Source organism: Myotis yumanensis, unplaced genomic scaffold (genome assembly GCF_028538775.1).
Source record: "Myotis yumanensis isolate MYYU_CA2020_CCGP unplaced genomic scaffold, mMyoYum1.0.hap1 SCAF_8, whole genome shotgun sequence".
NCBI lineage: Eukaryota > Metazoa > Chordata > Mammalia > Chiroptera > Vespertilionidae > Myotis > Myotis yumanensis.
This window is the reverse complement of record NW_027223759.1, coordinates 47,210,136-47,233,640: the sequence shown is the minus strand read 5'-3', so window position 1 is coordinate 47,233,640 and position 23,505 is coordinate 47,210,136. Positions and strand designations below refer to the sequence as shown.

The 23,505-nt window shown below is 38.8% G+C and overlaps 1 protein-coding gene across 1 annotated transcript in view; it reads right to left on the bottom strand.

Moving 5' to 3' along the window:
• Positions 1 to 23,505, bottom strand: part of LRP2 (LDL receptor related protein 2) — a 213,557-nt gene that overhangs the window by 103,711 nt on the left and 86,341 nt on the right. Inside the window, exons 14-28 of the mRNA XM_070423495.1 lie at positions 21,805 to 22,007; positions 20,001 to 20,141; positions 19,207 to 19,410; positions 17,436 to 17,628; positions 15,231 to 15,356; positions 14,311 to 14,441; positions 11,366 to 11,503; positions 10,705 to 10,986; positions 8,950 to 9,192; positions 7,466 to 7,585; positions 7,257 to 7,373; positions 5,256 to 5,633; positions 3,814 to 4,062; positions 2,865 to 3,076; positions 85 to 269 (exon numbers count right to left, since the gene is read on the bottom strand). Coding sequence (XP_070279596.1) covers positions 85 to 269; positions 2,865 to 3,076; positions 3,814 to 4,062; positions 5,256 to 5,633; positions 7,257 to 7,373; positions 7,466 to 7,585; positions 8,950 to 9,192; positions 10,705 to 10,986; positions 11,366 to 11,503; positions 14,311 to 14,441; positions 15,231 to 15,356; positions 17,436 to 17,628; positions 19,207 to 19,410; positions 20,001 to 20,141; positions 21,805 to 22,007 — 2,922 coding nt within the window. The remainder of the gene's footprint in view (positions 1 to 84; positions 270 to 2,864; positions 3,077 to 3,813; positions 4,063 to 5,255; positions 5,634 to 7,256; positions 7,374 to 7,465; positions 7,586 to 8,949; positions 9,193 to 10,704; positions 10,987 to 11,365; positions 11,504 to 14,310; positions 14,442 to 15,230; positions 15,357 to 17,435; positions 17,629 to 19,206; positions 19,411 to 20,000; positions 20,142 to 21,804; positions 22,008 to 23,505) is intronic.

The following is a 23,505-nucleotide window of genomic DNA, read 5'->3' as shown; positions in this document are numbered from 1 at the left end:
TGCATATCAGTGACATCATCCTCCTATTATTTTTCCTTCACGATAATCATGTCAGGGCAAGATCATTGGGGAAAAAAATCTTACCTAACTCTGGGATCTAATGCTAGTCCCCTCGGCATTGTTACATTTTCGCTAATCAGCACAGTCCTGTGGCTCCCATCCAGTTTAGAGACTTCAATTGTTTGCAGAGCATAGTTTGTCCAGTAAAGATTGCGACCCACCCAATCTACCACAAGACTTTCAGTCATGGTGGTGCCACTGTCAAGTACCTAAAGACAAAATTGAATAAAGAGTGAATTCTAAAGGGAATGGGTGATAACATGAAAATCTGGAATACGGCATCTAATTTGCTTGTGAGCATTATAAAATTTTGTCATCCCATATAGATAACTACTAATCAACACTACATTTTTATAGGAAAAACATACAAGATTTTGTAGAATTGATTGGACTAGTGTGTAGTTTCATTTTGGTTTCAAAGTGTTTCCAATTAACAAAAGCTCTATCCATTCTCTAAATTGGCAATCCTATGAAAATGTATAATGCCAAGGTACCAAAAGTAACATCTTGATTAAGTGCTAATGATTATAAAATAAAGTTCTAAGGGGAAAAGGAAGCATATCCATCTAAGATCAAGAAACAAATTGGGAGATAAACTGAAAAACATAACTAAATTAAAACTATGAAAAGCAATCTCTTAACTCCCCTGGCACTTCCTTCTGCTCTCATATACCAGAAAAAAAATTGCAAAGGGAACCTCATAGATTCTGTGAAGTCTCTACATCGTGTGACCTGGAATTCAAAATAATGGATCTGCCTTCAGAGACCACTTCCTTATCTAAAACACGCACAGGAGTAAATGGGGTCGGAGAAACCAAGATGGCGGCATAGGTAAACACCGGAGTTTGCTGCCTCGAACAACCACTTTAAAAATACAACTAAAAGACGGAACGGACATCAACCAGAACCACAGGAAGGCTGGCTGAGGAGAGACTCTTCAACTAGAAGGAAAAACAACAGCATTACGAGGCCCAGAGGAGGCGCAGTGTGGAAAATTTCAAGGTACGGTGGTGCGGCGGTGCGCGCACAAAGCGGGCTGGTGGCTGAGGGCGCGGTTGTCGTTTTCAATCAGGAGTGAGTCTCAGACTCTGGGCTACAGATCCGGGCGAGTCTCTAGGGACCCAGACTCAAACGGGAGAAGCGGGACTGTCTGGCTACGGTCCCTCCGAGGTTTGCAGCAGTTGTGGGGACAGAGAGGCAGAGCCCCTGGAGACGGACTGAGAGCAGCCATAGCTGCTCCCTCCCCCCGCCCTGTTGAGCCCACCCCGCCCAGGCCCTGTGCAGAGCCATTTGCCGGTCGCCTCAGGCAAAGGCTGGACTAGCGCCTCCCCAGAGGACTGAAGTTTTCCACACAGCTGATTCCAACAGCCATTCGGCCTGGTGGTCAAATCCCTCTAGTGTTAACTACAACAATTAAGGCTTGGCTAGAACAAGACTGCGCCCAAATACCACAAGGGGGTGCAACAAGAAAGCATAAAAGATGCGGAGACAAAAAAACATGACAGAAATGGAGGATATGGAGCTAAGAATCGCAATTTTGAGGGCTTGCTATAAACTTGAGCAGAGCCTCACAAAAACTAATGAGACCCTCGATGCTACGATAAAGAAATTAGAAAGTAAGCATACACGGACTGAAATAAAGAATATTATACCCAATAGCAGACCAGAGGAGCACAAGAATCAAACCAAAGATTTGACAAAAAACACCCAACTGGAAAAGCAAAATGAAAAAAGAATCCGAAAGTGTGAAGATAGTGTAAGGAGCCTCTGGGACAGCTTCAAGCGTACCAACATCAGAATAATAGGGGTGCCAGAAGATGAAAGACAGCAAGATATTGAAAACCTATTTCAAGAAATAATGGCAGAAAACTTCCCCCACCTGGTGAAAGAAATGGACTTACAGGTCCAAGAAGCGAAGAGAACCCCAAACAAAAGGAATCCAAAGAGGACCACACCAAGACACATCATCATTAAAATGCCAAGAGCAAAAGACAAAGAGAGAATCTTAAAAGCAGCAAGAGAAAGAGACTCAATTACCTACAAGGGAATACCCATACGACTGTCAGCTGATTTCTCAACAGAAACTTTGCAGGCCAGAAGGGAATGGCAAGAAATATTCAAAGTGCTGAATACCAAGAACCTACAACCAAGATTACTTTATCCAGCAAAGCTATCATTCAGAACTGAAGGTCAGATAAAGAGCTTCACAGACAAGGAAAAGCTAAAGGAGTTCATCACCACTAAACCAGTATTATACGAAATACTGAAAGGTATCCTTTAAGAAGAGGAAGAAGAAAAAGGTAAAGATACAAATTGTGAACAACAAACATGCATCTATCAACAAGTGAATCTAAGAATCAAGTGAATAAATAATCTGATGTACAGAATGAACTGGTGATTATAATGAATCAGGGACATAGAAAGGGAATGGACTGACTATTCTTGGGGCGGGGGAGGGGAATGGGAGATTCGGGAAGAGACTGGACAAAAATCGTGCACCTATGGATGAGGACAGTGGGTGGGGAGTGAGGGCGGAGGTTGGGGCGGGAACTGGAAGGAGGGAAATTATGGGGGGGGGAAGAGGAACAAATGTAATCTGAACAATAAAAATTTAATAAAAAAATAAAAATTAAAACACGCACAGATTTGGAGTTGTGAATGTCCAGGCCTCTTGGGCACAATACCACCCAAAGGGGAATATGAGCGCTACCTAGTACGCAGTGGGATCTTCTCTCACTGGCGAGTAATAGCAAAGAGACCCACGACAGTGGAATTAGGCCGAAGGTCAGTAGAAATGTACTTACTACTTTTCTGTCTGTTCCATTTTGAAATGCACTCCAGATTTTGCCCTGAGTTCCATCAGACCAAAAGACACGACCACTAACGGAATCGAAATCAACAGCTACAATGTGAGAACCACCCTCTATAAGTGCATAGATATTGTGGACCTGGGAGGTGATGTTGTCAGCAATAATTTGGTTCTGACTTGCCACAAGTAACAGAAGACTTTCAGATGCTGTCAAAGAAGAAAATGCAAAAAGGTCACTGATTCTGGGAGAAAACAAAGCTAAAGCAACTCAAATATTTGATGAAATACTTTTGGTAACAGAGGAAGATATAATTCCAAACTATAGTAATGGCAAAAAACAAAAATCTCTATAAAAAATTTTTTTAATCATTACATGCCTTGCCTAAATAGTTAGCTGATTTTCACGAATATTTAAAATAAGCTTTTTCTGAAATATTTTTCTTCCTTTAATTATATTGTCTAAATATCAATATGGAGTGAACTATACTTGCATTCTTCCTATTTCTAGTTACTTTTATACTTTGCTTATCTTCTTTCCTAAATTATAGGCTTCTTGAAAGCAGGAATCATGTCAAATAATTTTTCCAAAGTCATTCAGCTGTGTCAGACTTCTAATTATTTCACAATATCCCCTCTATTAAAATCCTAATATATAGTGTAATCACTTTCACATAATAGAAATTGAGCTAATATTGAGCAAATTGAATGCATTATGCTCATTATATAAAGATATTTAAATAATGTAAAAAAACATTTTGATATTATTCTAAATAATTTTTAAAAACATCTTCTACTGTATATGTTTTGACCTCTATTTTCCAAAGTACAAGATCCATCATTTGACTCCTAATCAACATTTCCAAATATCTATATAACACATTTGATCTTAAGGTTTGGGGTATGTTGTTAACTGGAGTTAGTTCACTTTCAAGTTCAGTCATTACCTGTAACTTTGCAAGTCTTCCCATCAGTGTCTAACATGTATTCTTTATCACACCAGCACCGGAAAGAACCTCTTGTATTGTAACAATGCTGGCTACAAAAGCCTGGATTATCACATTCATCTATGTCTTCACAGGTCTTAGAATCATTAGCAAGCAGGTATCCCAATGGACATAGGCACTGAGCCCCAAAGGGCCCTTGAACACACTGGTGAGTACAACCAGCATTTAAATTTGAGCAGCTCTCCTGGTCTAGAATAAAGAAAGAAAATAAGAAAGGGGAAAAGTGAGGAATCTTTGCTTCTTTGGTTCACCCTGCTGCAAATATTTGTCATATAGTCTAGGGCTACCTTTAGCATAATACCCAGGTAAGAGCTGAGAGCAGCACTCACTTGCATGAACTCCGCAGGCTAGTCAGTGTCTGCTCTGATAGACCTAAGGATTTACTATCCTTCACATCCATTGGACTTGGACCACTTTCTTCGCTACACCCCTCTATTATAATTCCATTTAGTCCAATGTGAGAAACTTGGGGAAATATTGGTGACATCAAGAAACACAACTGTCATTGATCAAGCATGCAAAGACACCTAACTTCTCATTTGCTTTCTGTTATTCTTCTACCCATATAGAAATAGAAGATAAGACTGACATTATGAACAAGGGCTGGAAGGTTTATGAAAGTGAATAAATGGAAGGGGAAAGGCAGCTGGAACACTAGAGAGCACAGGTCCACAAATATCATTCTGTAGTTTCAGGGCCAAAACAGCAATGCCTGAAGCCACCCAAACATAGCTCACATGCCTGGGAATGCAAATGCCCTCTATTTCCATGTAACTTATTATAAGAGTGATGGTACATAACATGCACTAGAAGGGGAAGTAAGTCAAATTGATTAGAACATTTTCAGCACAAACACAACACATATAAAATCATAAAAAGAAAAAATACTTTGCAATCATACCTGGCTGAGGTTCATCTGAGAGTGAGCATTGATTAAAGAGGGAAGGAAGAAAGGACAGTAATTAGGATTACATGCCAATCACAGAATTCTAATCACAGCAAACACAAATCCCTGGACTTCATTTGTTTTGTGGCAAGTTCTGATTGAAATTAGAAAATATTAAAGTTAGAAACTTTTGAGTCCATTACCAATAGAACCAAATTTAATTAGAGAATCTAATGGCCTCAGTTAGACTTATTTTTTTTAATGATTACATAAAAAGAAGTACAAACACAGAACCAAATGCAAAGGATTTAATGAGAAATATTATCCAGTGATGATTTATTTGAATCATGATGCTTATCCCTACACAGATTTGAACTCAGAGAGGAACTGAAATCCCTTCCTCAAAAGCTACATGGTGATTATGACAATGGTGATGCACAGCAGGCTGCTGGTCAGAATGAACTGATGGCCAGTAAACTGTGGTCAGGGAACTTACTGCAAAGTGGGGATTCATCTGTCCCATTGGGGCAGTCAGAGACGCCATCACATACTGCAGTCAGATTCACACAGATGCTATGGCCAGGGCACTGCCATTGCCAATTGGGACAGTGAAAGGCTTGAGTAGGGCAGTCCTTCTCATCACTCATATCCCTGCAGTCATTGTCCCCATCACAGACCCACTCTTTGTGGATGCAGTTTCCATTGGCACAAAGGAAATGGGATGGAGAGCAGGTCTTGAGAACACAGCCATTGTGCTCATCAGATCCATGGATGCAGTCTGGATGCCCATCACACTCCCAGATCCCTGGGATGCAGAGACCATCTGATTGGCACTGAAATTCATCTTGGTGGCACATACCGGGAGGCCTGGTTGCTAAAAGAAAAGCATGGGGAAGATAGGCTTGTGAATGCAATTTATAACTCCTTTTATATAATCCCTATAGGAAATGGTTTTGGATCAATGATAGGTTTATAATAATGACTAAAATAAATATTAAAATGTAAAAATGATACACAGTGTATCCTCCAACATTGTGGTAAATAGAAATCTTTATGTGTCTGATTAGTTGATCTGACAACAAAGAACATGATGCACAGCTCTTGAATAGAAGATAAATTCCCTCAGTCAAAAGAACATTCTATTTCCTGCATTTCTTATGTTCATTCAATTACAGAATAAGTCATAAAATACAGCTGTCTCTTTATTAAAGAATCACCAGAGCATTTCAATTGTACTTAATTAGCTATGGTTACTTTGAATTTCATGTGTTCAATAATACATTTGGATGTCATAATTATTCCTCAAATAAGCTGTATCCGATTAAACCAGCACACATTAAGCAAAAGGTGACAGTAATCCCTTAATTCTTTGCAAAGTTTCCACTGTTCATCAAGTAATTCTTGAGAGATAAGAACTGTCTCCCTATTTCACAGAGATAAGCCCTCATACCCTTAACCCCCCAGGAACCTAGAAAGGCAACAGCAAGTCATTAGTACCTGGAACTGTAACCTCAGATCATCACAGAAGTCTATGTTTCAATGTGACATAGGAAAATCAGTGACTAAGAATTTCTGGGTGTGGTGCACACCTATAAAGCATGTAACCATTTTATTTAACTTTTCTTTTTATCCATAGATTTAAGCACTTCTTTTCTGATTGAGTAGAATTGACAGAAACCTACTTTTTAGGGTCCAAAATACCATTATTCAAAAAAATACCATTATTCAAAAAAATGACTACTTCACTGACAATTTTTTTACAAGTTTAAAATCCACGTAACACAAAAAGTAGGCAATTGCAAACACTGTTCATTATAGGTTTCCAGCCTTTGTAGACTGTAGGTCTATCAATTTATATTCCATAAAGTTTTCCTCTGAGCAGAAGGAATTCCTATTTTCTGAGCCTTTATAGAATTTTATCTGTATCATTTCGAAGGCCCTTCTAGCTGACCACCTTGCTTTATTATCTCTTACTTTCTATAATTACTCTAACTAGACTTTACAGACAAATACTTAACATATATATCTTAGCAGATATTCAACCAAAAACCACTGAAAGGATAAATTCATTAGAGTCAATATCTAATTCTGCTCCATATCACATCCATACCATGATTTGACTCTATATTGAGATTTAAAAGAAACCATTAAAACACCTTTTTATATGCTAAGTCTCAAAAATTTGAGACACACTAATTTGGGATAACCTAGGAAAACTTAGTAGTAAAAACAAAAATATCTAAGAAATAGTTAAACTACCTAAGAAACTATGTGAAAGTTCCCATTTATACAACTAATTCACAAATCATAAATCATTACTTGGTAATGTGTTGGCAACTTCATTATTTGTTTAATACTGCATTCCTCTGACAATACTTTGTAATTCAGGCTGTCTTCCCTCCAGTTTGTCTGAGCTAGAGAAAATCTGTGGTAATATCAATGCTGATAGAATGAAGTGATTCCTTAATCTGAAACATGCTGGGTCTATGGTACTTACGACAGTCTTTCTCATCAGAGTGGTCGCTGCAGTCAAAAACACCATCACAATGATATACGTTGCTAATACACTTGTTCTCACTGGCACATTTGAATTGAGAAGCAGTGCAATTAATTACTAAGAATGAAAGAAAGAAAGCATTAGAAATCAGCTCAGTGAGACTGGGATTTTTCTAAACAGCATGAATAAAAAGATAGCAATCCTCTTACCACAACCATTCTCATCAGATCCGTCAACACAGTCCTTGTCCCCATCACAGACATAAGCCAGGTCAATACACCGATGGTCAGGGCAATGAAACTGACTAGGCAGGCATGTCGCTGTGAAGTCTAATATCATCCAAAAACAAAGCCAAATAACAGTTTATTTCTTGTTCAATGTGTAGCAGAGCCAAATTGAAAAAATGCTAAAGAAATAGGTGTTATTTTAATTGTACATGTGTTCAAAATTCCTTCAACTTAGCCACATTGCCAAAGTCAGACCAGCAAGAGCATTCAAAATTAAGACAGTTTTTTTAAAAGGAATAAAAAGACTATAGGTGAATCTCAGAAGGAAGGGAGAAGGGGGTAAAGGAATTAACTAAAGAACTTATATGCAAATATTCATAATTAATCAACACAGACAATAGTGCAGCAAAGGCCTGGGGAGGGGGCAGAAACAGGGTAGAGGGGATCAATGGGGAAAAAAGGGAGGTGCCTGTAATATTTTCAACAATGAAGATAAATTTAAATAGTAATATTAATAATAATAAATAAATAAACTAGGCCAGTGGTGGGCAAACTGCGGCTCGCAAGCCACATGCGGCTCTTTGGCCCCTTGAGTGTGGCTCTTCCACAAAATACCGACTTCTGCGCATGGGCCACAAAGTTTCAATCGCACTGTACATGAGCGCCTGCACGTGGTATTTGTATTAAATATCCCATATAATAGAGAGCTAATATGGTAATTAGACCAAACAGCAGGACGACCATCCGGACGACCTTCCAGACAAAGCTGGGGCTATGAGAGCCGGCCGAGGCTGCGAGAGGCTGCAAGGGGCTGCGAGGGCCGAGCCCCTTGCACAAATTTCGTGCATCAGGCCTCTAGTAGACTTATAAAATTTGAAATTCAGAAGGGATCTCAAAGCTAATCTATTCCAGACGGAAAGTGACTTGCCTAGTCATGCAACCAAAACTAGAATTTAGTCCAGGGAAGTTTACTCCACTTTAAACTATTATCAAAGACATGACAACCTAAAGAAAATTAGAACTGGCAAGATAAAAAGCAGATGGGTAAGATCAGTGGTCATTTAAATGTTCTGTGCCTCTATATTCTATTGCCTTCTTCAGTATCAAATGAAAAGAAAAACAAGAGTAAAATATCTGGATATGTTTATATGATTTAGGGGGGAAAAAACAAATTTGTTTTAAATATCTGAATAGTTAGTTGAGAGATCTTTTTCAGTTTCTATCTGGATATTAGACATCAGAGATAGTCCTCATTTTGCTTCCAAAAAACTCAATATTTAGGAGGAGTCTAAGCCTCCCATATCTTTGCTCGATAGCCTTTTAATACAAGGATCAACAGACAGAATAACAGTAGCTAAGATATAGTAAAAATTGTGTGAGCCTTAGAGGAAAGTATGCAAGGCCTACTGATGGTTTAAATCTATTTACTAGGATGATCAACCACGAGAAATCCATTCAAAACTTACTGCAGTGCTTCTCATCAGATCCATCCCCACAATCATTATCTGTGTCACAGACCCAGTTGAAGGAGATGCAGAGGTGATTATCACAGGTGAAGTAAGATGCAGGGCAGGAGGTGAGTTCATGGGTGGGGCAGTTCTGCTCATCACTGCCATCCACACAGTCACTGTGCTTGTCACAGCGCCAGTGTCCAGGGATGCACTCTCCTCCGAGGACACAGGTGAACGCTGACGGTGAGCAGGAATTATCTATAACAGAAAAAAATTCATCATGAAGACACTTGATCTTACAGTCTTTTATATGAGTTCTTGCCTTGTGAAGGCCCAATTCTTCTCCTTTTTCAATAGGAGCATTATGCAAAATAAGGAGAATTGTGCGTCATTCAAATGTTCCTTCTCCTTTCCCTCCTCCTCCTCCTCCTCATCATCATCATCTGGCATTTACTTAACAAGGATCATATTCCAGGCACTTTTCTACATGCTTTGTGTTTTTTTCTCTCTCTTAATCCTCACAAGAATACAGTGATGTACACATAATTATTTGCATTTTACAGATGAGGAAACTGAGGCTGTGAGAGATTTAGGAATCTGCCCAGGACTGAAGCATAAAGGGTGACTTTAAGGCCTGCCCTTTACTTTTAAGCGTATTTCCTCCAGTAACAATTTCAAATTCGGTGTACACATTGCATGGTGTTGAAGAAGAAAGCCAAAAATATGTAAAATAAAGATTGTTTATGGAACACACACACACACACACACACATCTCAGACTACAGAAAGCTTAACAGTGTAATTTGAAAAATGCAAATTAATAAAATGTTCCAGTAAAAATCTGCATTTTTACAAAGAGGAAAATAATACACAAAAGGAAGAAAATTTTAAAAATTTCAGAAAAGCCAAGACCGGTTTGGCTCAGTGGATAGAGCGTCGGCTTGCGGACTGAAAGGTCCCAGGTTCGATTCCGGTCAAGGGCATGTACCTGGGTTGCGGGCACATCCCCAGTGGGGAGATGTGCAGGAGGCAGCTGATCGATGTTTCTCTCTCATCGATGTTTCTAACTCTCTATCTCTCTCCCTTCCTCTCTGTAAAAAATCAATAAAATATATTTTAAAAAAAAAAATTTCAGAAAAATGGGCATGTTCATTTTTCAAATGTCACTTCTTTTTCTCTAAAAAGACACAAGTTATTATTACTATTAATCTCACTTTGATAGAAATTTCTGAGATTTCAACAGGCCACTATCTTTTATTTTTTAATGGAATACTTTTTCATTTTTTAATACCATTTATTAAGCTCCAAAATTTATAAACTAGATTACCATAAAAAGAAAAATACAAAAATAAAGAGCACCATTTCATTCCTAATTCATTTTATACCCAAGGAGGGGGGAGAGGGGAATACAGCCCATGAGATTTTCAAAAGTTATTAGTATAAGTACCTATTCTGTGATAACATTATCTCAGACACTAAAGATTCTATCTTTAGTTTGTTTTTATTTGACTTTTTGAGAAGCTTGACAACATGTGAAAACTCTGCATTGGCCCAACAGCCAATGTCAAAAAAATATATTTTACTGAAGGTGGTCCAAACCAATGTGAGAAATCATTTGCAACATTATCTATGAATGATATTTATTGTTCAGCTTCCTAAAATTCGAAATCTTTCAAAATACTTTTTCCCTTAGAGATAACCCATGTTTTCTTGTTAAACCCGCTTCTTTCTATTCATCCCAGAAATTATCTCCAGCCTATAAGCTACTTACTAGACGTGCCACATAGGTGCTCATCGCTGTTATCATGACAGTCATCAATGCCATCGCAGCGGTAGTAGCTGGGCACACATCTGCCATTGTTACACGGGAAGGAAAAGGAGCCACATTGCTCCAAGGGCGGTTCATGGGACGGGTCTTCCACGCACGTCAAGTGATTAGAAGTCAGGCTCATTCCATAGGGACAACCGCACACCCGCTGGAAATTTGGCACTGGGAAGCAGAAGTGGCTGCAGTCCCCATTTGGGTGGGTGGGTCGATTACAATAGTTAGAACCTGAAAAAGCAATGTCCAGAGATAGTGAGTTCATCACATTTCCATTAGGTTGACCACAGGTATGGTTTGTGAAGAAAAACAAATGGGAAAGAAAACTTTTCAGACCCAATATCTAAAAGTACCTTCCTCTTGAAATCAGCATGCCAAACATAACATTCAATATGAAAACAGAAAAGTGCTAAAATGTATTTCTTCCAGCAACACTCTTAGAATTAGCAGAGTTGAACAGAGATTTTTTTTAAGTCTTGCAGCATTAAACTATCTGGGTGATAGGAATATAAAACTATCTATATCAATATGAAGTAATAAGTACTTAAAGAAAAAAAGGATCTACTGTATTAAATACATCCAGATAAAAGAGCGTGGTGGTCTCACTCACCAATCTGGATACTGTCATCATATGATTTCACATGCATTATATTACTGATGCCACTTCGGATAACCGTCATCTCTCCACCATCCGTTTTCCTGACTCGAACAATAGCACCCAGTCTCCAGTCAGTAAAAAATACATAGTCTAAGAAGAAACACGGGTGATTAGTATTTTTGTCACAGCTCACTTTTAAATCACTTAAAAATATTCAATAGGTTTGTAATGCTTCTTGCAAATGTCAGAAGCTTCTCCCATAAATACCTGTAATATGTTTGAGTAGTCATTTTCCATGACTTGTTACTCTCTAAAAAGGACTCTTCATGAGCCTGTATATTTATTAGTACTAGGGTTCATATTCAGGCAGACATGGATGGAGTATTGTGATGACATTTAATAGCAGTTAGGTTTAGACTTCCATGAGTGAAAGTAAAACATTAAGAAACCTCAGGATTCTTCTAGAGAACACTGGAGGGTGCCCCATAAGACTGAGTTCTTATCCAGCTAAAGGACTAACCTGATCGGTGCTACTGGGAAAATACTTAACTGTGTGAAGGCTCATTTTCCTTTGAAAACTAAGGCAATAGACTATAAATCATCTCTAAGCTTCCTTCCAGGTCAAAAATTCCATTTCCCATGTCTTAATGACAATATATTTTTTTTAAAAAAAAACATTTTACACTCAGTTTTAATAAAAACTGTTGAAAAAGAAAAGTACAGATCTAGTCCAAAAAGGAACTTTCAAGATATGTTTGGGGGTCAATAAAAATTATCCACAGGAGTGTGCCTATACATACAACCACATTCATGTTCCAAGAAACTCAAAATAGTAAGATAAAAATCATGTAAGATTCTTAACATCAAAAATTTAATCATATTCACTTTACACTACCAAAGCAGAAAAGTAAACATACACATTTTGATAGTTTCTAACAAGGATTAAATCAAAGTGGATTTTTCTCTTTTACAGCAGCGTAACTAACTAAAAATTCCAACTAACCAGATAACGACTGAGATGACCCAAATTTTATCATTAGACCTTTTTTTCTTTATCTATGATCTAATCAATGACTCATCAGCCCCTGGACTCATTAAATATCATCTGGGCTGACTGGCAATCTCAGTCCCCCCACTCATGAAAGAATTTTACTATTTTACTACACTTAAATAGACAAGAAATCCAATAAACGCTTTAGTCCTGTGTGGTGTGACCATCCAGCAAATCTAGCCTTTGTTAGAAAGATGTATAATTTCCACAGAGTTGCACAATAAAAGAAATTTCCATAAGACAGTCCCGATAAAGGGCAGTGTTGGAAGAAACTATTATTATTATTATTACTATTATTATTATTTTTTGAGAATGCTGTGCTCTCATGGGTTTGCACTCAAAATTTTTTTCACACTAATGAAACCAAAAGTCACTGCAAATGCATTTTTATTCAATCCCAGAACATTCCAGCAAAGAGCAGATAAAATTTAACATTTTCATAATGTTCCTGTGTGACAGCAAATATCATTATTGAAAAGGGAGTGAATCTATGGAGGGGGTGAATATAATTGACTCATCAAAAATCTCATAAAAGCATTGCTTAAATACTTTTAAATACCATGCACTCCTCCACAGATAAACAGACAGCAGGATGGACTACGTAATATATTTACTAGCTATTCATTCCACACTATATGCATGTGAGAAAGTCTTTGATTTATATTCAGTGTCTAGCTTTTTTTTAAAGCACTGTGCTAATTATTCAGAGTAGGAGGTTTCAACCAGGGACACAACTAGCATTATGGGTAAGGCCTTTGGTTGATCACAAAAGGGCACCCCCCAAACTAGACTACTTATGATCTGTCAAACAAGACCGGGGTAGATTTTAGTCTCTCCTCACCCTCTTGGCCTGGCCGTTGAAGCTATGCAATTATTCAAAGAACCATGTCTAAATAAATCTCCAGTTTTATGTGCCAAGCTACATTCTTATTCCCAGCAACTCAACTCAAAATTGCATGCCTACTACACTCGAGAGTGGAGTTGAGCCCTGGCTAGTGTTCTCAGTGGTTAGAGCACTGGCCCCTGCATGGAAGGGTCATGGGTTCGATTCCCAGTCAAGGGCATGTACCTAGGTTGCAGGTTCGATCCTGCATGCAGAAGGCAACCAATCAATGTGTCTCTTACATCGGTGTTTCTCTCTCTCTCTCTTTACCCCTCCCTCCCTCCCTTTCACTCTCTCTAAAAATCAATGGGAAAAATATCCTTGGGTGAGGGTTAACAAAAACCAAAAACACAAAAAAATATTTTTAAAAAAGAGGGTCAAAGGGGGGAAATAAAGGGGACATATGCAATACTTTCAACAATAAATATGTTCAAAAAAAGAAGAAAAAAAGAGGAAAGCTGAGAGAAGGAAAACTGATACATTAGTGTGATCACTGTTAACATTTCTATATAACAAAGATGATGTTACCCAATACTGTGACTAAAAAGCTTCAGTTATTCAGTGAGTATACAGTTGATGAATATATATAATAGTTTTTCCACAAAAATTCTGAAGAGGTTCTTGCAACCATCAGAGAATGAAATGATACAGTGTTACTACAGCTGTTGCTGTTTTATTCTTCAAAATGATGAAGGCCGTAATTTACTATTTCTTTGTTTAATATTTATATAATAAAGTACTTGGTATGTTAAATTGAATAATATGTGTATTCTATAATGTGCTATACCCATACAAGTTGTCAATATTATTATCTAACAGTATCTTAAACAAAAAATATACTCTAAAAGTGAACTATTCAATCAAAAAACCAAGCATTTTGTCTATACATAATAGCAGCATTTTCATTTTTGTATTCTAAAGTGAGATTTGCCAGAATTGCGAGATTGCTAAATGAGGGCGAGTCTGCTATTACAACTTGCGAAGGATAAAAGCAGCACACACTTTTATCACTTCAGAACATACCTTGAAAGACAGTAAGTCCAAATGGATGTGTCATCTGCTGTATATGGCCCAGGACTCGTCTGTCTAAACCATCAAAGGTGCTGTGCTCAATTTTATCAAATAAGGCATCTACCCAGTACAATCGTAAAGCACTAAAATAATAAAGTATTTAGTTGTTATCCAGAAAATAGCAAATGAGGGTATTCAAAAACAGTATGTTCCATTGACACATTTAACAAACATTTTTAAAATAAATTATACTCAATAAAATTCAAGTTTTATGCATCCCCCCCCCAAAAAAAGATATAGCTACTTTTATGTAGTGATTTTCAATTAGGTGTCTTAGAAAACTTGAAATATTGTCGAGTTAGGAATTTTTCTCCTTGTTAAATAAATAAATGAAGAAAAATATTGGTAGCTAATTATGTTTGAAAAGTTAAATACATTTCCTCCCTTTTTTCTCCTATAAACTACTTTGGCATATCTGTAAGCTTATTTACCCTGTCACATTTTCCTATATTCCTAAATAGATCATCAATTTTTTGAGAACTATATCTACTTCAAAAATTCTCCCAGAGTAAATATAGACAAATATACATTTGATTGACACCAAAGATTTCCTAGCCTCAAGATGCTCCCTCTAACAATTACACATAACCTCCATTTCATCAAATCCCTATCCTACTTCTAATGAGGTTTAGGCCTTATCTCCTTCATACTGACCTTCTACAAGGTCATATCATTCTGCTCCTTTAGCAATTTCCTCAGAATATTCATGAATGTGGTATTTTTTGTCCCAGCAGAAACTGGTGTCTTTTATATTGTTACTAGGGACCCAGTGCACAAATTTGTGCACCTGGAAAGGAACTGTGGGCTGAGAGGCTCTGGTGGGCACAGAGGCGGGCTTGGGAACTCAGTAATTTGGGATGATTCCTACTTACCCCCAATCAATGGCCAATCCATTGGGCCATCCAAGAGTTGTATTTACTATAGGCAAAAGGTTAGATCCATCACCCCATGCTCTCATAATTTTAGCAGGACGGAACCAATCAGTGAAGAATATATACCTAGAAAAAGCAGTGATAAATCAAAGATGTTAACACTGGGACATATTACATACCTTAGAAAGATTTAGCACAAGCACAAATTCTCCAGGGACTTGCTGCAGATAATTTCATTTTCTTTATATGCTATTAGGCTTCCATGGGGAGAGGGGGGCAAGTATCTGTTTATTAAGCATATTTAGTATACAACTGATCTAATTCTTAATTAAAGGTTCAGTTTTCAATATATCACCAAATTCACAAAGACAAATAACATGAAATGGACATCCAGAGCAGAGCCACTGTACCAGACATAGGACCTACAATTATGTCATCAAGTAGATTTTTTTTAAAGACACAAATTTAAGTTACATTTTAAATATTCCATGTTATTCAAATGAAATAATAAGCTGTGAGCAAGAAAATGATTTTCTCTCTGGATTTAACATCCTGGATCCACTACATCACTCTTCAGTCATCTTCCATGAGGAATAGATTAATTTGTAGGCAAGCATTTCATCCCTAATGAAAATGACTCTTAAATATTATCTTACTCAGAACATCTCTTTTTATTCTAAGGAACAGCAAAAAGATAAGTTTTGGGTGGGGGAGGAGGGGTTTTTTCTTTCATAAGAGCCTTAGGAATTAAAATTAGTCTTTTCTGAAATATGATTTCATATTATTTAAATGGAGTCATTAAGAAAGGAATGTAACAGCTTTTCAAAACCAAATGCCAAAAATTTAGTTTAACATAAATTCATTCAAAAATCAACAATTTAACTCTCTAGTCTATGGTGTAATAAAATTTCTTAACAATAATATTGGTTTTCTTATGTTTATTTCATAAGGAGAAAATTAAAATATAAAATATCCTAGAGACAGCATACAGAGTTATTAGACACAGGCTTTCCAGTCAAACAGGAGTTTAAATATTACCTGTTGCTTAAAAAGTGTGGAACCCTCACCATGATTGGGCATTGACCTATGAACCACAATTCCCGTCAGGGCTCACGCACAGGTTGCAGGTTCAATCACAGTAGGAGGCGTGCAGGAGACAACCTATCATTGATATCTCTCTTTCTCTCTCTCTCTCTCTCTCTCTCTCTCTCTCTCTCTCTCTCTCCCTCTCCCTCTCTCTCTTTCTCTCTCCCTCTCTCCCTCTCCCTCTCCCTCTCCCTTTCCCTCTCCCTCTCTCCTTCTCCCTCTCCCTCTCCCTTCTTCTCTGAAATCTTTAAAAACATATATATTTTTTAAAGTGTGGGTTCCTGAGCAGGCTACTTTATATCTCTCTGAGCCTCAGATTAATTATCTCTAAAACAGGCATTATATATAACCCACTGACAAACTAGCTTTTGGATTAGATGACATTATGCATGTACAGTGCTTACTATGTGCCAAGTGAACAAGGCTTTAGTGAATTATCAGTCTTTTTTTTCTTCTGTTGTTCCATTCAAATACAACAGGTGCTGGGACTTGGATGGTCTTATGGTGGTGTAGTGTGGCAGGATTCCAAGCAGGCCCACCCAGGACCACCCTGCAGACCCAGACCCATGCTAGGTACCAGCAGGGGCCTATGGCACCCCACCAGCTCCTTGCTCTGCATTAGGTGAATTTGGGTGAGTTTTCTTGGAATTCTGGACCTCTCTGTCTTAAAGTAAGGGGCCAATTTTGTCTGAGCTGTCTTTTTCTCCAAAAAAATCCCTGAGGTGGAGCTAAAGGTTAAGGGTTAAGAGAACATAGACTAAAGATAAGAGTCAAGATAACTGGGGGGAGGGGGGGGGCGGTAAACTTTGGCTTTTCAACTGGGATTGCTTAGTTCTGCTGTATATTCACTCCTTCCCTAATGAATCTGTATCACATTGTTTGGTCCCCTGCAATTGTGGGAGAAAAACAACCACTTCTATTAAGACTAGGGAAGCTGAAACTAAGAAAGTTTTTTGAAGGAGATGAAGTGATTACTTAAAGGGATAAAATTTAAGGTGATTTCAATTTATATAGTTAATCTTTTATTTGCTGAACTTGCCAAATCCCTATGACATCACTTTTCATTAACTCTAAAAGCTATTCAGTTTCAAGCTCTCGGGAAAACAAGAACACGCTTACCCGGCAATAGGATGGACTACGATTGATCGTGGGTTATTTAAATTCCGGATTATTTCCCGTCTCGATTTATCAGCTAGCCTCATGACACTCACGCTCCTATAAGAAAGGTCTGTCCAATAGAGATTCTTTGAAATCCAGTCAAAAGTCAAACTTTCAACACTTTCCACCCTGTTAGCTGTGAGAATTTCTCTTCCTGTAAGTTAAAATATGGACATGGTTTAAACTAAGCATATTTTAGACATACATTTTCCTCCTACTGCATATATAAATTTCATGTCAGAGTTGGAGCACATTTCAGTAACATTCAAAATTCTTTAAAAAAAAACAAAAAAAAACTGAGCTACAACATGAGATGAACCTAGAATATATCCATGCCCAAAAGTTTAGATCTCAAAGAATGGATATAATTCTGATACATAGAACCAGGAATGATATGGCTTGGGTTTCCTCCCTTGTTGGAGGAAAAAAAAAAATTCTCATTGCAGAACATCTGAAGAAGAGATACCTGAGTTCCCATGCGCACAAACACCACCCTCAGACAGCTCTGATAAGCCGACACTGCCAGGTACGACTGGGGGATATCTCTGCGGTATGACCGCCCAGCCCTCTCATCAACAGCCTTTCATAGCCACAGAGCTGCCAAGTTTGGAAAAGACCAGCAAAAATACCAGAAAGGAAATTAGAAGGTACAGGGAAAAGAAAAGAAAAAAAAAGACCACTTTCCTCTTTGTGAAATTTTTATGCCTTTTCTCCTCTTTTCCCTTTTCTCACCATAGAAAATCTAAATCAGGGTAAAAATTTCACCTCTTTCTTTCAAAGTAGGAAACCCAATCATTGTGCTTTCTCCACTCATTTTCCAGAAAATTGTAAAACATTCCACCAGAATAGATTTAGAAAACACAATATTGCTAATAGTACTACTCATAATAGCTTATATTGAGCACTTACTTTGAGCCAGGAACTGGCCCACATACTATTGTACAGATGAGGAAACTGAGTCATAGAGATGTGGGGACACTGCCTTCAAGGTATTTATAATAAAGTGAGAGAGAGAGGGAGGGAGGAAGGCAATTAATCCGAGAAGCAAAAATAAAATAGTAATGGGTGCTGTGATGGAGGAATGCACAGGATGGTATGAAAGCAGTCTCTGAATGGAGAATATGGCAAGTTGACAGTGTGGAGAAGTTTCCCAAAGGGAGTGGTGAATTGAGGGGCTATAAGAAAGCAAGGACTGGGAGGGAGGGAGGGAGAGAGAAAGAGAGAGAGAGAGAGAGAGAGAGAGAGAGAGAGAGAGAATTTCACATGTCCCAGAGCATGGCTGGAGGTTTATGAGTTAATGAGAGAAGCTAAAAGAGTGGAAGGAATAGGGAGAGGATGGAAAGGGTGAAGTGGTCATGTTCCTGAGGCAGGAGGTATGTGAGAAATGGGATTAAGGTGTCTGTGTAGATATATTGGTTTTGAGGTGGTTGTGGGATGCCCAAAAGGCAATTGGCATTATGAATCTGAACCTCAGAAAGCTTGGGTGGAGATTTTTATCAGCACCTGCAAGAAGAAGCCTTCCCAGACCTGGCCCTCATTCCCCAGGTTAGGGGGGAAACATTCAGTAAATGCCCTATCAGAAGTCTCCCCACACTGATTTATAATTCCAACATAGATGGCAATCAAAGACATGGAAGGTCTTATAGTAAAGGATGCTGCTTAAGAAGTGAATGCAAAATTCTCCTAAGCAAATTATATTTGTTAGCATTATTACTGAAAACAGAATTCTCACCTGTGCCATCGATCTTTTGTTTATAAATCATGTCTACTGATGTATCTGAAAAAAAGAGTGTTTTCTCCTGGGCATCAAAATCAATTCCAACAAAGAAAGAAGGATTTCCTGTCACTGGAACTATGACATCTTCCTGGGTAGAGATGGTGAATGGGATCCCTCGAACAGCCACTTCAGATGAAAAGATCAGGAATTGCTTAACAGCTATAGGAGGAAGGACACAGCGTGGTCAGCCACAGCATGGTTCTTACCCTCTCTGAATTCCATACAAATTACTTATACATCCATAAAGCACATTTTATAATTCTGAAATAAACATAAAAAATAAATCTGTAGCCCAGCTGTCATGGCTCAGTGGTTGATCATCGACCTATGAACCTGGAGGTCACGGTTCTATTCCCTGTCGGGGCACATGCCTTGGTTGTGGGCTCGATCCCCAGTAGGGGAGTGCAGGAGGCAGCTGATCAATGATTCTCTCTCATCAATGATGTTTCTATCTCTCTCTTCCTCTCTGAAATCAATTTTTTTAAAAAAGAACTCAAAATGAAATCCTATGGGATTTCAAAAGCATAGTTAAAAAGGTAGACAAAGATTTTGGGAAGGAGACAAGAGAGAAAGGGAGCCCCAGGAAACCCTAGATGTGGAATTAAAGGTGAATCCCAAGAGATAGACATGTTGCTCAAACACAGCTCTGTGAATAAAGGGGAGAGATGCCTGCCGAGATGGCCCGAGTCCAAGAGCAGCACATGACCCTGTACCACCTTCCAGAAAGACAGTCCAAACCAATTTCTTACCAACACAGCGGTGGCCATCCACATCCAGGTTGAAGCCAAAGGTGCATTTGCAGCGGTAACCCAGGCCGTCATTGTCGGTTCTGTGGCTGAGGACACAGACCTGTTCGCAGCCTCCATTGTTATCTCCACAAGGATTGCTGGCTGGAGGAAAAAAATGCACAGGGTAAAATCTCAGTTAGAAATGTGTAATTATTCCAGACACATGAAGCCACTTTTGAGCCCTGTAGGTGAAACAGAATAATGGGTTTAAAATTCAGAGACAGTGCTATGGGTTGCTACTATATACACTCACCTCTACTAGGTAGATGCATTGGCCCTCTCAATTTCACACTCTCAAACTAATGGTGGCAAAAAAAAACACACAAGATTCCTGCAACTGGATAATTTGGGAGGTCCCCTTTCCCCAATAATTGTGTCGGCTAGCCTCAATGATTGGAAAATAACTGCTCCCCCCCCCCAAAAAAAAATACCGTGTTATTTTACCATTCACAAGATAACTATAATTCACTGGATGCTTACTCTGTAAGTAAACCAACTTACAATCAATGACTCTAAAAGGTAAGTAGTAGTACCCCAATTCCACAGAAGAGGAAATCAAGTCTCCAAAGGATAGAACAACTTGCTCAAGATTATTCAGTGGCTCGCCAGCTATACTAAATTCAGATCTGACGCCAAAACCATGGAAGTTTGCAACACAAACCCGTTTACACTTCCAAAAACCGCCCTCAAACACAGGGACCTTGGGAAGCTCACTGTACACAATGCTGCCACAGCTAAAAATGTTTTATGTGCTTTTGAAATTATCTTCTTGGCCTTTGACTTATTCCTTAAAATAGTCTATCATCTCAGGTGGATTGATTTGGAAAAACAGCAGCCAGATATCACTCTGAGGCAAATAATAGAAATAAGTTGAATGATAAAATTGGACAATATATTTGGTCAAGGGCTCATGCACTGACTATTGCAAATAGAAATTTTGGAAATGTTTTCAGATATAGCATGTATTTTCATATGAAGTGTATGTTTTCCAAGGAGGACTACATTGAAGGATATTCATCTGAATGTTTTGGTTCTAGTAGATGGTTTCTTTTTTTAAAAAATCAACCTAATTATAGTCTTTCTCCTTCAGCCAGGTGGGATCTGACTCAAAGTGGCAAGAGTGGCGGTTTAGGAGCGATTTGAGATCCGTCACTTAACACAAAGAGTCTCTGAGTGAAATGTCATTCTCTGAATGACTGTTCACTAATATTAAGCTTTCTATAATTATAATCTAATTTTTCATATTTATTTTAATTGATATACAAGCAAATACTTATTTCTTTTTTCTTAAATAGTGACCAGAGTCACCAAATCCAATTTGCCTGTGTCAAACCTAATGCAAACCGAAGGACAGGTGTCTTACACGTACAACAGGGCAGAAGGGGAAAATGGCTCTGACAATACTTAGGCATGTCATTATCTTCTTCTGGGACTCGGTATCCTCAACTGTAATATTAGAGGGTTGAATTACAAGATTCCTCCCAGTAGAATGAAGATAGTTATTTTGGTTTGGTTTGTTTCCCGCTATCACCCCAGGATCTAGACAGGATCTGGCACATTACAGTGACAATAAATATCTGTTAAATTAATCTCTAAGTTCCCCGCAGAGTCAATTTCAGAAGATTTAACTCTCTAGGTAACCATTCATATATGTGAGAATACCACCCAAATCTCATGAGGTTCCCCCCATTATTAACTTCATAGCTTTGAGAAAACCTTTCTTCCAAGGCCAGTACCTAACAGCGTCTATTGCTGTGGGGCTTACCATGGGGCTGCCTGAGGGAGTGGAAAACAATCACTCCAAAGGGCCTCAGGGAAGACTGGTAGTACACTTGTGGGTTGGTCTCAGTGAACTTGTTTGCCTTCATTACAGCCATCTTTGTCCAATCTGTAAAGAATACACTATCTTCAAACAAGCTTATTCCAAAGGGATGAGGAATGCGTGAGCCTCCATGAAGCACGGTCTTCCTGTTACAAAAGATATATAGCATACAATTTTTTGTTTGTTTTGCTTTGTTTTGATTAAACGTCAAATTAGTTCAAGCTAATGCATAAAAGGCTAAATAATTTCTTGTTGCATATATAGAATTTGTAGATAAAATAGATATATTTCCACCTACATTTGATAGAAGGATGGTCATGTCTCTTGGAAAAGACCCTTGAAACTTAAATTCCAGGCCCAATCCTAACTTGTTGTAGATTTTTTTTTTTTTTGAGAAATTACCACTATTTTCACACTTGCTCTTCATTCTTTTAAGGTTGCCCCACATAGAAAAGGGCTAAGATGTGACATGCCCTATTGGTAGAGGAGAGACCAAGATGGCGGCGTAGGTAAACACCGGAGACCGCTGCCGCAAACAACCATTTCAAAAATACAACTAAAAGACAGAACAGACATCACCCAGAACCACAGGAAGGCTGGCTGAAGAGAGACTCTACAACTAGAAGGAAAGAGAACAGCAAACCGAGGCTCAGAGGAGGCGCAGTGTGGAAAATACAAAGGTACCGAGGTGCGCGCGAAAGCGGGCTGGTGGCTGAGGGCACGGTTGTCGTTTTCGGTCGGGAGTGAGTCTCAGACTCTGGGCTCCAGATCCGAGTGAGTCTCTAGGGACCCAGACTCAAACGGGAGAAGCGGGATTATCCGGCATCAGTTGGAACCTGAGGGCAGCTTTTCTCTCCAAGGTTTGCAGCGGCTGCCGGGGTTCTGAGAAGCAGAACCTCTGGGAACGGGACTGAGAGCGGCCATAACTGCTCCCTCCGCCCGCCCTGTTGATCCCGCCCCGCCCAAACCCTGCGCACAGCCATTTGCCGATCGCCTCAGGCAAAGGCTGGATTAGCGCCTCCCCAGAAGACAGACGTTTTCCACACAGCTGATTCCTACAGCCAGTCGGCCTGGTGGTCAAATCCCTCTAGTGTTAACTACAACAATTAAGGCTTGGCTAGAACAAGACTGCGCACAAAGACCACAAGGGGGTGCACCAAGAAAGCATAAAAGATGCGGAGACAAAAAAACATGACAGAAATGGAGGATATGGAGCTAAGAATCGCAATTTTGAGGGCTTGCTATAAACTTGAGCAGAGCCTCACGAAAACTAATGAGACCCTCGATGCTACGATAAAGAAATTAGAAAGTAAGCATACACGGACTGAAATAAAGAATATTATACCAAATAGCAGACCAGAGGAGCACAAGAATCAAACCAAAGATTCGACAAAAAACACCCAACTGGAAAAGCAAAATGAAAAAAGAATCCGAAAGTGTGAAGATAGTGTAAGGAGCCTCTGGGACAGCTTCAAGCGCACTAATTTCAGAATAATAGGGGTGCCAGAAGATGAGAGACAGCAAGATATTGAAAACCTATTTCAAGAAATAATGGCAGAAAACTTCCCCCACCTGGTGAAAGAAATGGACTTACAGGTCCAAGAAGCGAAGAGAACCCCAAACAAAAGGAATCCAAAGAGGACC